At 62.3% G+C, this 16,951-nt stretch overlaps 1 protein-coding gene across 5 annotated transcripts in view; it reads left to right on the plus strand.

Annotated features, from left to right (window-relative positions):
* Positions 1-6,617, plus strand: part of SCARB1 (scavenger receptor class B member 1) — a 36,698-nt gene extending 30,081 nt beyond the window's left edge. For 3 of the 5 annotated variants that reach the window (XM_036307397.1, XM_036307392.1, XM_036307396.1), the window contains 3 exons: positions 98-244; positions 3,064-3,192; positions 5,819-5,956. In XM_036307397.1, the coding sequence (XP_036163290.1) occupies positions 98-244; positions 3,064-3,192 (276 nt within the window). In that variant the 3' untranslated portion in view covers positions 5,819-5,956. Of the gene's footprint in view, positions 1-97; positions 245-3,063; positions 3,204-5,818 lie in introns of all 5 variants that reach the window. The other 2 variants (XM_036307393.1, XM_036307395.1) reach the window with 2 other exon arrangements.
* The last annotated feature ends 10,334 nt before the right edge of the window (positions 6,618-16,951 follow it).

A 16,951-nucleotide genomic window follows, 5' to 3' on the forward strand; every position in this document is an offset into this window, starting at 1 on the left:
GACATGGAGGCCCCTGCAGGCTTGAGATGGGGGAGGGGCCTGGGGGACAGGGATGTGTGTGGCCCCAGCCCACGTGTTTGTCGTTCTTCCCCCGCAGAGGGGGGCCATGGAGGGCGAGCCCCTGCAGAAGTTCTACCTGCAGCTGGTGCTGCTGCCCAAGGTGCTGCACTGCGCCCAGTACGTGCTCCTGGCCCTGGGCGGCCTCCTGCTGCTCGTCCCCGTCATCTACCAGATCCGGAGCCAAGTAAGTGGCGGCCGGAGCGTGGCCGGGCGGGCGCCCCCAGCCGTCCCTTCCTGCTGCCTCCAGGACCCTGGCGCCCACCTCGGGCAGCGCCCAGCGTCTGTGCTGGGGACGGGGAGCTGTCGCTGGGTGCTTGCATCTCCTGTCCTGCCTGCCATTGTCCGTCTGTCCTGGGAGGCCTGGGACCCCGGCCGTGGAGGGGCTGTGGTGGGCTTTGGGGTTGGGAGGCCTGGGGCCGAATGGCGTGTTCATCACGGGGGCACCTGCTGGGAGCCAGGCTGTCAGGGGCGGGGCGCGGGGCAGCGAACGGGCAGACGCTGTCCCTGCTCCCGGGGCCGGGGGCTGGCATTCCCGCCGGGAGACAGGGGAAGGCCGGGCAAATCAACGAGATCAAGTCACAGATGAGAAAGGCGACGGCGAACGGGAGCGGCTAGAGCAGGGCTCCCCGGGAGGGACGCGCCTGGGCCACGTGCGCAATTTTATTTTATTTTTACTTTTTAATATGGTTTTATTGATTTCAGAGACGAGGGTGAGGAAGGGAGAGAGAGAGACATCCATGATGAGAGAATCACGGGTCAGCTGCCTCCTGCACGCCCCCCCACTGAGGATCGAGCCCCCAACACGGGCCTGTGCCCTGACCGGGAATTGAACTGTGACCTCCTGGCTCATAGGTCGACGCTCAGCCACTGAGCCCCCGGGCCGGGCTATTGGAGGCTTTTCAGGGGAGCAGGGCTGGGCCCTCGGCTGTGCGGCCAGTAGGTCCTCAGTGGGAGGGGCAGACGCCGGGGCCAGTGAGCCAGATGGCGGCTGGGACCAGGGTGGGCACAGGTTGGGTTTGGAAGGAGGCACCCAACCCCTAGAGGCAGGAAGAAGAGGGGGTGACAAGAAGGACCCCTTCTTGACTCGATGCCATTCGTTATTCATTCATGGCATGGACCCCCCTCCGGTGAGTGAGCGGCGGACCGTTTCTGAGGCTCCGTGCAGCTTGGGGGACACAGAAATGGCTGGCGCGTGAGCCTGAGACCAGGTGCGCCCCACGGGGTGGGCCTGTGAGGGCAGGGCTCCGGGGGCTGTGGGGAGGGGTGACAGCTGTGTGGCGGGAGGGGACACAGCTCCGTGGCAGGGAGCCCGGAGAAGCCCTTGGGGATCCACGAACCAGAAAGCCACCTTGGTGGCCCCTCCTCGCCCTGGGGCCCCAGGCCAGGCCTTGGGGGCGTCGCCCAGCTCCGGCTGCCCTGGGCCCTCTGCAACGCCCACTCTCTGCCTCAGAGCTCTCGCTCCCTCTCTCTCTCTCTCTCTTTCTCGGGGCAGCTTGCTCTCTCGCCTGCTTGCTGGGCACTAACGACCCTTCCCCCTGGCTCAGCCTGGGCCTTCAGACACCCCTCCCGTGGGGGACGGTTCACACTGGTGAGAGCGAGGGTGACGCCATGGCCCCTGGCGTCCGAGCCCTGAGGGACATTGCCGGGGCCCCTGAGCCCTGTCACTGAGCGGGGCTGTCATTCCGTGATAAGGGAACCCCTACAGGTTTTTGGCTTAAATGACGCTGGGAGGGTGGATGGGGCCAGAGCAGGGCCCCCAGCCCATGGCTGCCTCCCTGCGTGGGTTTCCACTCGTGAACAGAGAGCCCCATGTGGAGGCTCCCGGGGGGGCAGCCAGGGAGGGGCTGGGCTCCTGTCCCCTCTGTCTCTCCTCATCATCCATCCGAAGGGGGCCCAGGAGGAGAGCGAGGACCCACGGGACAGGCTGGCGTGGGCCCCTCCCCTGCCTCACCCCCCAGCTCTGAGTCCGGCCCCCAAGCCCAGTGAGAGGTCGTTGCTTCCATCATTCCCATGGGCTCACTGGACGCCCCTTGGTGGAAGTTTCTCCCGTGATGTAGGTCTCGGCTTAGCCTGAAATCTTGCTATGCTTGTCCTGATTAATAGAAAGAGAAGGGTCATGCCCGGCCAGGGTGGCTCAGTGGTTGAGCGCTGTCCCATGCACCAAGAAGGCGCCAGCCCAGTTGTGGATTCGGTCCCCTGTAGGGGGCGTGCAGGAGGCAGCCGATTGACGTTCCTCTCTCATCGGCCATGTTCCTATATCTCCCTCTCCCTCTCCCTTCTTCTCTCTCTAAAAATGAATAAAAACGTATTTTAAAAAACAGCAACAAGAAAACAGCAGCAAAAGGGTCACCTCCTGGTGACCTCAACATATTTTAATTTCAGAGAAGTGTTTCTTCTCCATTCACTCTTTACAAAGAATCAAAAGTCTATTTTTTTTAATGTAGGACTCGCTTTTTTTAAAAAATATGTTTTTATCGATTTTAAAGAGAGGGGAAGGGAGAGGGATAGAGAGATAGAAACATCCATCTGCACACCCCCTTACTGGTGCGTGAGCCGGGAAGTCGGGCATGCGCCTGACCGGGAATCGAACCTGTGACCTCCTGGTGCATGGGTCCACGCTCAACCAACTGAGCCACGCCAACCGGACAAATCAGAACTCTTTTAGCAGAAAAATCTCTGTTTCTGGTTGATTTAAAATGCCACCTGCTCGACCCGCTGATTCCCGGCCGATTCCTCCCACCTCAGTTCCTAAATCCTCAAGTGGACACACGCTTTTCAGCACGGCCTGTCCCACGCACCAAGCGTGTCTCCCAAAGACACGGGTTCTCCTGTCCCTGGGGAAGGGCAGCGCGACTCCCCACATCTCGGCCAGCCCCCCTCGCTCGGGTGTCGGACTCTAGAACCCCGCACCCTCCCCCGGGCCTCCGGAACCTCCGGGAACCAGCGGCGTAACCCACTCCCGCACGGCCTCCCGCCGCCCATAACCGCGCTGGTTTCTTCCAGGAGAGGTGCTACCTGTTCTGGAGCCGCGATAAAAAGGGCTCGCGGGACAAGGAGGCCATGCAGGCCTACTCCGAGTCCCTGATGGCGGCAGCTCCCAAGGGCACGGTGCTGCAGGAGGCCAGACTGTAGGTGGGTACCAGGTACGCCCGCCCGCCCGCCCCACCCCGCCCGTAGCGAGTAGAACCCCGGACACGGGCGGGCTTGGTCGGCTTCTTCGGCCCGGATCCCCCTGGAGGGTCGAGGTACCGAGAGACCCCGTTTGTCTGTTCTGCTCTGGGCGCACAGCCCGCTCTTCTGAGGTTCCCAGCGAATGGCAGCATTCCCCCCCCCGCCTCCCCGCCGCCCCCCGCCCTCCCATCCCCACCTGGGGCGCCTCCTGTTCTCTGGGCTGGTGTCTGATCGACGAGGCTGTGTTGGCGAAGGCAGGATCCAGGTGTGGGAAGGCAGCCTCTCAAAGCTCGGGTGCGACAGCCTCGCCCTGGCCGGTGTTGCTCAATGGTTAGAGCGTCATCCATGCACCTAAGGCCGTGGTCGGCAAACCGCGGCTCGCAAGCCACACGCGGCTCTTTGGCCCCTTGAGTGTGGCTCTTCCACAAAATACCATGTGCGGGCGCGCACGTACAGTGCGATGGAAACTTCGTGGCCCGTGCGCAGAAGTCGGTATTTTGTGGGAGAGCCGGTATTTTGCGGTTTGCCGACCACGGACCTAAGGGTTTGATTCCCGGTCCAGGACACATACCTGGGTTGCAGGTTGGATAGCCGGCCCGGTTGCAGGAGGCAACCGATCGATGTGTCTCTCTGACATCGATGTTTCTGGCGCCCCCTCTCCCCCTCCTTCCCGCTCTCTCTTAAAAAAAATGGCCCCGCGGGCGGCTCAGTGGGTGAGCGTCGCCCTATGAACCAGGTCACGGTTTGATCCCCGGTCAGGGGTGTGCAGGGGGCAGCCGACCCAGGATTCTCTCTCATCGCTGATGTTTCTGTCTCCCCCCCCCCCCTTTCCTCCTCTCTGAAATCAGTAGAAAATATTTTTTTAAATGTTAAAATAAATACATGGGGAAATGTCCTCGGGCCGAGGAGAAAAAGGAAAGCAGCTCTGGTGCGGGAGCCTCTTCCGGGACGTTAGCTGCCACGGCAGCCCCTCCCTCACCCTCACCGGCAGGTGGACGCTGGGCGGGGCCGGAGTCCTGTTTCCACGGCCCCTGAGGGGATCCTGCAGCCACGGGCCCACGTGAGCCTGGGGGACTGGCCAAGAGAACTGGGGCACCCACTGGAAAGCCGCCCTGGGCCTGAGGGTAGGGTTGCCTGGATGGAGGGGAAACGGGCAGACACACACGAGGAAGAAACGGCAGCAAAAGGCCGCCCAGTCCGACTGGAGTTTCAGGGGGAGAGGGAGTGGCTTTGGGACCAGCGTGCCCCGCGCAGCGACCGAGCCGTGCTCCTCGGGTCTGGAAAGCCCCTCGCAGTTCCCCTGGGAACGGAATTGAGCTGGCTCCTTGACTGCACTGCACCTGTCAGAGGCGGGGGGGGGGGGGGGGGGGGGGCGGGGAGGTGACAGCCAGGCCGTGGGGAGCCCTCCTCCTGGGCCCAGTCCCTGTTTTTGTTTTTAAATTTATTGATCCGAGAGGGAGAGAGAGAGAGAGAGAGAGGTTTGTTGTTCCACTTACGGATGCGTTCACGGGTGGATGCTGGTACGCCCGACTGGGGATCGAACCCGAGGCCCTGGCGTCCGTCCCGGGAGGACAGGTTCACCAGCCACCAGCCGGGATGTCACTTTGTTTCTGAATAACGTGGGCCTGCGGGGGTTAGCCGCCCTGAGCCACGGAGGAGCCGGGAGCGGGTGAGGCGCAGCCTGCCGTGCGGGGCCCGCTGGCTGCCTCCCGCCCACTTGCTGGCTGCCTCCCTCCCACTTGCTGGCTGCCTCCCTCCCACTTGCTGGCTGCCTCCCTCCCACTTGCTGGCTGCCTCCCTCCCACTTGCTGGCTGCCTCCCTCCCACTTGCTGGCTGCCAGGCGGAGGAGGAAATAAAACAGAAGATGAGAAGCGGTGGGAGCCGGTGTGTTTGTGTTGGCAGGTGCTGCAGGCCCTGCGAGGGGGAGGGGAGGAGGAGGAGGACGGGGTAGGGAGAGAAGAAGGAGGGGGAGGGGGAGGAGGAGGAAGCAGAGGAGGAGGAGGAGGGAGGGGAAGGGGTGAACAGCTGTGTCCCCAGCCAAGCCCTGGGGAGCTTGCCCTGCACCCGGATGCTGGGGTGGCCTGAGGGGCGGCCTTGCTGGGGAGAAGGCAGGAAATGCGGCCTCCATGAGTCCAGAAGGATAAGTTTTTAAATATATTTTTATTGATTTCCGAGAGGGAGAGGGAGAGAGACATCCATGATGAGAGAGAATCATGGATCCTCTGCCTCCTGCACGCCCCCCACTGGGGATCGAGCCCACAACCCAGGCCTGTGCCCCCACCGGGAATCGAACCGTGACCTCCTGGTTCACAGGTTGATGCTCAACCCCTGGGCCTCGCCGGCCGGCAGCACTAAGATCGTTAACGTTGCCGAAGCTCAGGGCTAACATTTTGCCGAGTTCCGCCTTGTCTGGGTGTCAGAGTGTATGTGTCACCTGCTGCTGGCTTCCTGGTGACGGGCATTTCGGTTATTCGCGGTTTGGCTGTGATAACAGTATTGCTGGAGGTGTGGGTGGGGCTGGGTTGGGGGTGGGCGTGGGCGAGATGTGGGCGGGGCCTGACGACCCAGCTCCCCCTTTCTCCACAGGTTCCCCGAGATACCAAGCGCCAGCCCAGCCCTGCTGCTCAGCCAGCCGGGCTCCCCAGCCCCGGCACCCCGCTTCTCCAGGACGCTCCCAGCGAACAGCCTGCCAGCCCCAGCGTCTGACTGCACACGTGTGATCAAACACTGCACACCCCCACACCTGGCCGTGCGCACAGGTGTGTCAGACACGCTCAGGGATGGGGATGCTACCGAGGGGACTCGGGGAGCGGCGCACCAGCGGGAACTGTTCTGGAACCTTCTCCCCAAGGCCCTCATGGGCCCGTGGGCGAGTCGGTCAGCCACTGGACCACTGGGCCCCAGCGCCTTGTCCACCAGCCAGCAAGACAGGGCTCCTCCTCCCAGGGCGGCCGCTGCCCCGAAGCCCAGCCCGGGGGCGCAGACGTCTCGTGCCAAAGCCGGGGGAGGGGGGCCGTGGGCACAGCCCCTCACACAGGCCTGGGGCCGGCCCCCCACCCCCACAGGACTCTGGTCTCCTGGGGTTGGCGGTGGGGAGGCCCTTCCCTCGGCGACACTGACATGGAGCTGCATTCCTGAGCCGGCCCCTGGGGTGGTGGAGGCCCCGCCCCAGCTACCCCCCATGAGGGCCCCCCATCTTGGTGCCGGGCCAGAGGCGGGGAGGTCAGGGCCCTGCAGCCTGGGGGTCCGGCCTGGGGGGGGCCTGTCCACTCACGGCTTCCCGCCCCGAGAGCGCCTCTGTCTCTTTTCTACTGGAAGAAAAATGAGTTTTATCATCTTTTTAAAAGAATTCACTATTGGAGTAATAAACCTTTTAAAAAAGCGAGCACGAGTCTGAGACGGCCTGTTTGCTGGTGGGGGTAGGAGTGTGTGTGTCGGGGGGGGGGGCAACTTTCTGGGACGCTTTGGGCTCTGAGTCAGTATCTCTTTTCCGGAAGCCGCCCAGCCTCAGGCTGGGCTGCATACCTGCCTCTCCGTTGTTTTAAAATTTCCACGTGGCGTGTATTTCACATTTTCTGTATGCATTTATTTATTTTAAAATATATTTTTACTGATTTCGGAGAGGAAGCGAGGGGGGGAGAGAGGGAAACATCAATGATGAGAGAGTCACGGATCGGCTGCCTCCTGCATGCCCCACACTGGGGATCGAGCCCACAACCCGGGAATCGAACCGGGACCTCCTGGTTCATAGGTCGATGCTCAACCACTGAGCCACACCGGCAGGGCAAGTCTCCGCTTTCCTGTGAATGGCTGCATGGTCCCCAAGGTACACATGACCCCAGGGCCCCTCCCCACGGACAGAAGTTGTCTCCCGTCGGCCCCTCTGGCGAACTCTCCCAGCATCCGTTCCCTACGGGGCGCCAGGCGCCGTGCCAGGAGCTGGGACGTGTCAGGGACCAAAGCACGGTTGGGCGGACGCGTTTCTCCAGGGCAAACACGCAGGTGGCATTTCGGTCACTGAGCATCCACGTCAGCCTCTGGGATGGGGCCCGCGACCTCGGCAGCTGCCCGGCCCCCACCTCCTTCCACAGCCCTTGGGGTGAGGCTTGTGGACAATAACGGTGCTCACCCGACACGCTCAGGGGAGCCCTGCAGACTCAGAGGCCAAAAGTAACCACAGAGGATGGTCTGGACATGAAAACTGCTCAACAGCCCAGCAGTGGTTGAGCGTCGACCTAGGAACCAGGAGGTCACGGTTCGATTCCCAGTCAAGGGCACAGGCCCGGGTTGCAGGCTCCATCCCCAGTGGGGGGCGCGCAGGAGGCAGCTGGTCCATGACTCTCATCATTGACGTTTCTATCTCCCCCTCTCCCTCTCCCTTCCTCTCTGAAATATGTATATATAGAGAGAGAGACAGAGAGAGAGAGAGGTTTTTTTTTAAGGCTGTAAACCTGCCACTCGCACGCGCACTCTCGCAGCTCCTTGAGCTTGCCTCCTGGGAGCGGCCGTCCGCTTGGCTCAGACACACTCAGAGACTCTCTACGTTCTGTGCGTTTCCTACATCACAGGGTGAGCTCCCGACTGGTGATGGGCAGCTGGGCTTCCGTCCCATAAACCAGGGCAAAGCAGGCACAGGGCCTGGTCCGAGGTCCCACTTCAGGGCCCTAGAGAAATAGGTTCATTTCCGGGCCATTCCCGGCTCGGCCACTTGGGGGCGAGCTGTCCCCGCAGGTTGTCCAGGGACCTGCGCTCTCAGAGGGGCTGCAGGCGACCTCCTTAAATTGGGGGTGGTGGTGGCCCGAGGTCACAGCCTGGCTCCAGGAACCTGTAACCTTACGAGATTGCATTTCACGCATGTGTCCGGGCATTCCCCCCCCCCCCCCCCGGGAGCGTTTACTGAATAGTCTTCAGATTTTCAAAGGGGTCTCGACCCTCTCTCCATGGATCGTGTGGGCAAGAATAACTCCCGTAAAATCCAAGCCAGGGCCACGTATGTGAAGTTGCCGTGGCTCAGCATGGAACGGAATCATGGGCGTGCAGACGCGTGATTCTCTGAGCTCCCCGTTGAGGGTGCCATGGAGATGGAGCCTGCCCTGTGGGGTTGAGGACTGTTATAGAAGGTCTCAGGTGCAGGGCCCCCAGCAAGCATTGATTAGATACCTACTGTGTGCAGAGCACTTGCTGGGCACTGAGGAGTTGAGCTCTGAGAGGGCCATGTAGATGCATCGTTCTTTCATTCGCTCATTCATCTATCCGACAGATGCGTTCCCGCCCTGCCCTGTGTCAGACCCTCTGTGTATATCTGGGACTTGTGTGGGGTTGGGTCCCCCAGTTGCAGACGCGGAGGCAACGATTCTTGGCCAAGGGCTGTCCCAGGGCTTCCAGCTTTCCAAGGAAGAGCCGCAGGATCTGGGTTTGGGACGTGACAGCACGTGGAAGCCGGGGGTCCCCAGAAGCAGTGGAAGGGGGTCTATTTGGATCTGATAGCGCCCCAGTGTTCCCCACCTTGGAAATACTGTGGCGGACAAAGCAGGAGCGGTCCCTGCCCTCCTGGGGGGGCGGGGGGCGCAGTGAACAGGTACGCGAGTAGGTCGGATGCCTGCAGAGAGCACTGAGTGGCAGGGAAGAAGGAAAAGCGAGGTGAGTGATGAGAGGAGGTGTTGGGGGGCTGGGGGAGGGGCCACGCAGGTGTTGAGTGTTTCTAGAAGTGTCCTCGGAGCAGTGCCCTTCACGCTGTGTCCTGAAGGATTGGAAGGAATCCGGAAAAGAGCCCTTTAGGAACGGGGCCTGGCTGTGCAAAGGCCCTGAGGCAGCAGCGCGCAGGCCGGAAGTGGGTGCGTGTGGCTGGAGTGTAGTGAGCGGAGAGGGCGGGCGAGGGCGCTGGAGAGTCGGGCCGGGGCGAGTCCACAGGGCCCCGTAGTTCGGGTCCTAACCACAGTGGGAACCCGCTGTCGGGTTTTGTGGGGGGGAGGGGCCGGATCCTCCTGGGCTGTGGGGGGCGGGATCGCAGTGCCCCAGGTGTGGGTGCGGATGGGGTGGGATCGCAGGGCCCCAGGTGTGGGTGCGGAAGGATCCGCCGGGAGGCTGCAGTTGGGAAAACCTCTCCTGCTTCCCCCGCTTAGTCCGGTCCCGGAGCGCAGGTGAGACGCCCGGCAGGAGGAGGAGGCGAGCGTGACAGGGGAGGAAACCGAGGCCCAGGCCTCTCCGCTCCGCGCCCCTGGCTTCCGGCCGCTCCTCCAGGGGGAGGCTTCCGCGCTTTGCCCTCCAAGGCGCCCGCGTACTTGCCCTTCGCATTCGGACCTTCATTGGCTTCGCGCCGCCTGGGTCCGGGGACCCCCAGCTCCCGAGGTTGGGCGGGTGACCCCTGCGCCCCAGCGCCTGGCACAGGCCTGGCTCCGCCAGGTGAGTGCGAACAAGTCTTTGTTGAATGAATGATGGGGGAGCAGCGGGGTGATGGGGGCGACTTGCAGGAGGAGAGAGCGCAGAGCCGCCTGCTGTGGCTGCCCCTCTCCGTGCCTCCCCCTCCCTCTACCCTCCCCCAACCTCCCCCACCCCCTCCCTCCCCTTCCTCCTCCCCCTTCCTCTCCCCTTCCCCTCCCCCTCCCGTTTTCAGGCCGAGTCCTGCCCAGGGCCTCCCGGGGCCGGCAGTGCAGGCGCGGCCACCAGGGGGCGCTGTGGGCCCGCCCTCTGCAGGGTCCAGGGCGCGAAGGCCGGTGCCCACACGAGCCCCTGCGGGCGGAGCCGCGGGCTGTGTTCTGCGGCTCTGGGTACAGGAACAGTCAACAGCGAGAAGTGGGTGGACCAGGGCCTCCCGCTCGGTGCTCCCTGTAGGTGCACATTTCACACGTTAGCACTTTCCGCACAGGAAAAGTGCCCTACAGCCCTGGCCGGTGTGGCTCAGGGGTTGGAGCGCCAGCCAGCGGACGGAAGGGTGGCGGGTTCGATTCTCAGTCAAGGACACGGACCTCGGTTGCAGGCTCGGTCCCCGTCCGGGTCGGGGCAGGAGCGAGAGGCAACCAATCGATGTGTCTCTCTCGCATGGATGTTTCTCTCTCTCCCTCTCCCTCCCTTCCACTCTCTCTAAAAACCCATAGACGCCCTGGCCGGTTTGGCTCCGTGGATAGAGTGTCAGCCTGCAGACTGAAGGGTCCCGGGTTCGATTCTGGTCAAGGGCACATTTTGGGGTTGCAGATTCGATCCCCAGTGTGGGGCGTGCAGGAGGCAGCCGATCCGTGACCCTCTCTCATCATGGATGATTCTCTCTCTCTCTCCCCCTCCCGTCCTCTCTGGAATCTACTGATTTCTCATTATTGGCAACAAATTCCATTTAAATTAAATACTATGGGGGCCACGGGAAACGTGTCTGGGACAGGACTGAGCCGGTCGGTGTTGGACCAGTGCTTCCCTCTCGGTGGCTGTGTGGCTTCTGTGTGCACCTCTCCGGCGGTGCACCCCCTGCTGGAGGGGCGGGGTGGGTGGTTCCCATCCTCTGACCTCCCTGCGGGTGTTTATCTTCTGCACAAACAGGATTAAACAGGCGGCACTTTGGGGCTTATCAGTGGTGACAGCTGAGAGACTGACAGAGTCAGACAGAACTGGGTGTGAGTCCCAGGGCCACTCTTTCCTCGCTGTGTGACCTTGGGCAGGTCACTTAACCTCTCTGAGCCTCAACTTCCTTCTGTGCAAACCTGGGGGTAACGAAAACACCAATGTGGTGTGTGCACCACACCTCGCCTCCTCCCTCTGGGGGGCCCCCTTGGGGTGGAGTGGGGACCCCGTTATTCACTCTGGCCCACAGGCTGAGAGTGGATATCGCTAGTTGGCCCCGTGGGCTGCGACACTGAACTGCTGGGGTGACGACCTTCAGAACCCCTTTCCCTCTGCGGGTGACAGGCAAGGCAGAGGTGGCGGCTGCTCCGTCAGCCTGGCTCCCACCAGGAGGCCAGCTGCAGGGCACGGTCCAGTGGACTTGCGCAGCTCGAGCAAGAAATGGGCCTTTGCAGCCCGCCCGGTGGGGCTCAGGGGTTGAGCGCCGACCTATGCACCAGGAGGTCAGGGTTCGATTCCGGTCAGGGCACAGGCCCGGGATGCGGGCTCCATCGGCCGCGGGGGGCGTGCAGGAGAAAGCCGATCCATGACTCTCATCATGGATGTTTCTGTATCTCCCTCTTCCTTCCTCTCTGATGTCAATAAAAATATATTTTTTAAAAAAGCAAAAAAAGCTCCTCTGCTGTCCACCGGTCTAAAGGCGTGTCCTGTGTCCTTCCCCCCTGTCCTCCTGTCCCCCTGTTCCCGGGGACTCCCTCCCAGAACTGACCCCTCTGAACTTGGGGGGACCTTCCTTGGCTCCTGAAGACCCAGAGGGCTTGCAGATGGGATTTCCTCCAGGAACTTCCCTGGCCGGAGGGAGAAGCCGGCTCTTCCTGTCCCCTCTGCCCAGCAGCCAACCGGGTGGGGGCCGGGGGCTCAGTGCTGTGGGGAGGCCCCGGTGGCTTTGAGATGCGCTTGGAGGGGAGGGGAGGGGCCTGGGGCGGGCAGAGGCCAGGCCAATGCCCTGAATCCCTGCCACCCGCACCCTATCGCCGCCGCAGCCCGGCACCCCTGTGCCCCCCCCCCCCCGCCTCCCCCCCTCCCCCCCCCGCCCTGCGCGGGCTGAAGGGCTGAATGCAATGCCCCGCGCCCCGCAGGCCGGAGGCGGCCCCTCGGAACCGAGCGCGCGGTTTCTGGGCCGCTTCCCAGCGCGGCTGCCTCTGATAATTAAGAAATACTGTCGTGGGAGCGGACGCTGCGCCGGTAATGGTCTCCCGCTGCCTCTAAATGTCAAGGCAAAGTCACAGCGTTCATCAAAAATGCTCGTTGGCGGGAGGCGCGCCGTGCGTTGGCGCAGCGGGACCTGAACCCCAGACGGCGGCGACCAGCGTCTGCGCGCCCCTTCCCAGGAGTGGTGGAGGGGGGCGGTGCGACTTGTGGGGGGGCTTGCTATGGGTTGGGGGGCCCTTGCTGGGATGGGGTGCCCGCTGCAGGGCCAGGTGGCACATATGGAGGGCTGGCTGCCCTCGGTCACTGCCCCAATCAGCGAATTCCCTCTCCAGGGGTGCGCTGAGTCGGGGGGGGGGCCAGGGGGGAGCAAGGGGGGGTCCTGGCTCCTGGGCGGCTGGGGCAGCGTCTGCAGCGGGTGGGGCCAGCCGATTGAGCGGGGAGCGGGCAGCCGGACAGCGCCGACCTGCGCGCCGAGCTCCAGGGACCGTCACCACCCGCAATGCGCTTGGCACAGGGACCTCTGCTCTCCAGGCAGCCTCGCCCGGCGGCTTTGTCAGGGGCTCTTCTGACACCCCCTCCCCCGCCCCTTCCCCCGCGGCTGCCCGTGACCTTCCTCGCGTGCTGGTCTGACCAGGCAGCGCAGGCTGAGGCCCCTCGGACCCTCGGGATCGAGTCCCAGCTGCGAAATGGCCCGCAAAACGTTCCTAGGGTCCTTGCAGCTCTTCCCAGCAGCCAGGCACGGCCCCGCCGCCGCCAGCCACGCCCCTGCCCCCTCCTCCCTCTTCCCTCCTCCCTCCTCCCTCCTCCCTCCAGCCTGAGACACCCTCCTGCCAGCACACAGGCCACCCCCGACACACACACACACACACACCAGCTGCCTCTCACTTTTCCAGGTGTGCCTTTCCAGGACTCCTCCTCCAGGAAGCCTTCCCTGACCGCCCAGCCTTGGACATGCTGCTTCCCCAGCCCCTGTACCAAAGCCTCTCTGGATTCACATAAGCACTGGGTTCCCCCCGCCCCACTGTGGGCTCCACGCAGGCCTTGCCCGCAGTTCCCGCCCGGATACAGAGTAGATGCTTAGTAAGTAGGTATTGGAACCGTGCAGTGAGTGAGTGAAGGCATGGAGGCCTTTCACAGGGCGTTGTATCGGTTACCCATTGGCACAAGAATGCTGCGGAACAGCCCTGGCCTGTTTGGCTCCGTGGGTAGAGCGTTGGCCTGCGGACTGAAGGGTCCCGGGTTCGATTCTGGTCAAGGGCACATGCCTGGGTTGTGGGCTCGGTCCCCAGTGGGGGGTGTGCAGGAGGCAGCCAGTCAATGATTCCCTCTCACCATTGGTGTTCCTGTCTCTCCCTCTCCCTTCCTCTCTGAGATCAAAAAACAAACAAAAAAGAGAATGCTGCGTAACAAATGGCCCCAAGGAGCGGTGACTGCAAACAGCGGGCATTTGTTTGCCTCCCGAGGCTGGGAATCTGCCGGGGAATTTAAGTCAAATTCTTACAACAGCGTGGGGGCGTTTAGAACAGCAGTTCTTCCGATAGTGATGAGGATGGTGTGCGCGTCTGGGGAGAAAAAACACAGAACGCTGCCCTGGCTGGTGTTCCCAGTGGTCAGCGCGGCGGCCAGTGCACCAAGGGTTGCAGGTTCGATTTCCGGTCAAGGGCATGTGTCTGGGTTGCAGATTCGATCCCGGGCCCTGGTCAGGGTGCGTGTGGGCGGCAGCCAATTGATGGCCTCTCTCACATCCATGTTTCTCTCTCTCTCACCCCCCTCCCTCCCTCCCTCTACTCTCTCTCTAAAAAATCCACGGGAATAAATAGCCTGGGGTGAGGATTAACAACAAAAATAATAATGAAGTTCTCAGTGAAGTCCCCGCTCTGAGCCTCAGTTCCGCCCTCGGGGGCCGGGGACCCCAGCCTCTATTGGTAGATGGTGACGATCAAAAGATGGGGTGTTGAGACCAGGGCCGGGCCCAGCACCCGCTCAGGGAATGACCCCCCGGAGCTCTAGGCTGGGGTCCCGCCTCTGTCCCTGCCCCGCTCCCAGGGCTCCCCTGCCCCCGTGAGCCCCGGGTGGCTGGGTTGGTGTTGGGGGCAGGTGCCGACACAGCACCCCCTCTGCGGGTGGGGTCGGGGCCGGGCAGGAGGCGGTGAGGTTGCTGCAGAAGCTCAGCTCCCTGACTCAGAGGCCTCCCTGAGGGGCGGCTTCCCTGCAGAGGCAGCTCCGGGCGGGAAGAGAGACGTGAGCTTGCAGAACACGGAACATTCGGTTCTCACTGCCGGGCCTGGAGGGGCGGCTTTGTGCTGAAGTGGGCGGCAGCGTGGTTCCCTGCGTGCGGGGGAGGGAGGAGGGAGGAGGGGAGGGCCGAGTGAATGCTGTTTTCTTTTTTTGTGTTTTTTTTTTTAATCCTCACCCGAGGATATTGTTCCATTGATTTTTAGAGAGAGGGAAAGACAGAGAGAAACATCCATATGAGAGAAACACATCGATTGGTTGCCTCCTGCACACGCCCGACCAGGGCCCAGGCTGGGGAGGAGCCTGCAACTGAGGTACGTGCCCTTGACCAGAATCGAACCCGGGACCTTTCCGTCTACAGGCTGATGCTCTAAGCACTGAGAAAACTGGCTATGGCTTCTTTTTTATTTTATTATTTTTTATTGATTTCAGAGAGGAAGGGAGAGGAACATCAATGATGAGAGAGAATCATGGATCGGCTGCCTCCTGCACGCCCCCTACTGGGGATTGAACCTGCAACCCGGGCCTGTGCCCTTGACCATAGTTGAATCCTGGACCCTTGAGTCCGCGCAGGCCCACGCTCTGGCCACTGAGCCACACCGGCCGGGGCGGCTTCTCAAGGTTGAACAGCAGCTCTTTTCCTTCGGGGGAAGTAGGTGTCAGTGCCGACCCGGCCCTTGGGGTCACCTGGCAGCAGCGCGTGTCCTGGGTGGAGCCCCCGGATGCAGGGCCGCTCCCGGACTCCCTGCCGCCCCCCCCCCCCCCCCCGGGTCCTCTGCCCGGTCACGATCTCTGGGAGATGACTGTGATCGATTCGGCATCCGCTGCCACCTGCCGCGGCTTCGCGGGCCGCAGTGAGTCACGGGGCCATTTGTCTCGCTGGAGGCTCCTGGCAGACCAGCCGCCGGGGCGGACAGGGCCTTTCCCACCACGATCAGGGCTGTTCGCGTAGGAGCCAGGAGTCCCTGACATTGGCTTTAACTGGAGGGGTGCACGCGGTGAGGGGTTTGTTCAGAAGGGGGACACCCCGCCTCCGGGAAGGTCGCAGTGATGGGCCCCCCTGGCTTGGAGCCGGGGCTGTGCCTTTACCTCTGACTCTGGGTGAGCTGTGTGACCTCTCCCGGACTTTGTTCCTTCATCGGTGAAGTGGGGATGCGCTGGTCAGTACCAGCGCGGCGATGCTGCAGAAACAAACAGCCCCCAGCTTGCATGGCTTTCGGCCGCCAGCGTTCACGCCTCCCTGGTGCTAGTGCCCAAGGCGGGAAGGCTGGGGGCTCTGCCCAGCGTGTCCTCCTCTGGCACCCAGAGAAATGGAGCAGCCCCTCCCCAGCACGGGCGAGAAGTGTCTCCAGCCCCTGCCCAACGTCCCCCGGAGGCGAACCTGCCGCGGGCGAGAATCACGGGTGTGGCGTGGAAATGTCTAATCGCGGAACTCCGCACTCACCACCACGCTCTTCGGCTGACGTTTCGAAACGACGACTCAGTTCCCATTTCACAGATGAGGAAACAGGCCCGGAGAGATGGGCCCAGGGTCCGGGGGCTCTGAAGAGCAGGAGGAGGTGGGACCCCTCCTTTGTGGGGAGACACTGCAGTGAGGGCTCTGCTTCTGGCTTCTCGGCTGTTTTCAGGCCTCCTGTCCTGTCCTGTCCTGTTTCTCAGGCGGCTCTAGTCCACCCGCAGCCCCGGCCCTCACGGCGGCTGCACAGGGGCTGCGGCTCTGCAGGGCCAGGGCGGGCGGGGGAGGGAGGCAGTCTTGGCAGCTCTGACAAATAGAAAACAGACTGTGTTTCCCTTCGCCTCCACCCCCAGGCGGGGGAGGGGATGAGCCGGAACCCAATTACCCACTTACAATGGATGCTCTATTGTGGGCTGAGGCAAGGTCAGGGCCAGGCGGGCGGGGCGCAGAGTCCCTGGCAGGGCCGCTGGCTGGGTTCTGGCTGACCTGGCTTCCTCCTGCCAGCCCTCCCCCCCACCTCCCGCCGCCCCGCAGCCTCCTGGCTCACAGAGCCCCAGCATCCCTTTCCCAAACCCGTTTGCTCTCCAAGGAACCTTGATGCTCTCACTGCCTGAGACCTTCCATAGGAACCGAGGATGCTCCTAGAAGCACTCCAGGTGCGAGAAAAGGTTTCTGTTCATTCGTTCGTTCATTCGTTCATTCCTCCCTCCCCCACCTCTCTGTCTCCTCTATCTGCTCAGTGAGCTGGGAGTGTTTGAGCAGCCAGGCAGCTCGGCTTCCACGGAGACTCATTCGTCTGTTCACTCTGTATTAAGCACCTACTATGCGCGGGCATGGATAGGTTCTTTTCCCAGCTCTTTGTGGTGCGCCCACTATGCGCAGGCACTAGAGATGCTCTCATCCGTTTACCAGGTATGTGTGGGAACCAGTTTATCCGCATGTTTGCACCTTCATTTACCAAGTATTTTTGAAGCACCTACTATGCGCTAAATGCAAGGACTGTATGCATATATTTTGCATCTCACAAGTAATAGGTGACTTTAACTGTTTTTTAGGTATATTTTTATTATGGGCTTCAGAGAGGAAGGGAGAGAGAGAAGTGAGATATCAACAATGAGAGAGAATCATTGATCGGCTGCCTTCTGCACGCTCCCTACTGGGGCTCGAGCTCGCAACCCAGGCATGTGCCCTGACCGGGATTTGAACCAGTGACCTCTTGGTTCAATGCTCAAACACGGAGCCACACCAGCCAGGGCTCAGTAGTTGCT

This window comes from Myotis myotis, unplaced genomic scaffold (assembly GCF_014108235.1).
Source record: "Myotis myotis isolate mMyoMyo1 unplaced genomic scaffold, mMyoMyo1.p scaffold_m19_p_47, whole genome shotgun sequence".
Taxonomy (NCBI): Eukaryota; Metazoa; Chordata; class Mammalia; order Chiroptera; family Vespertilionidae; genus Myotis; species Myotis myotis.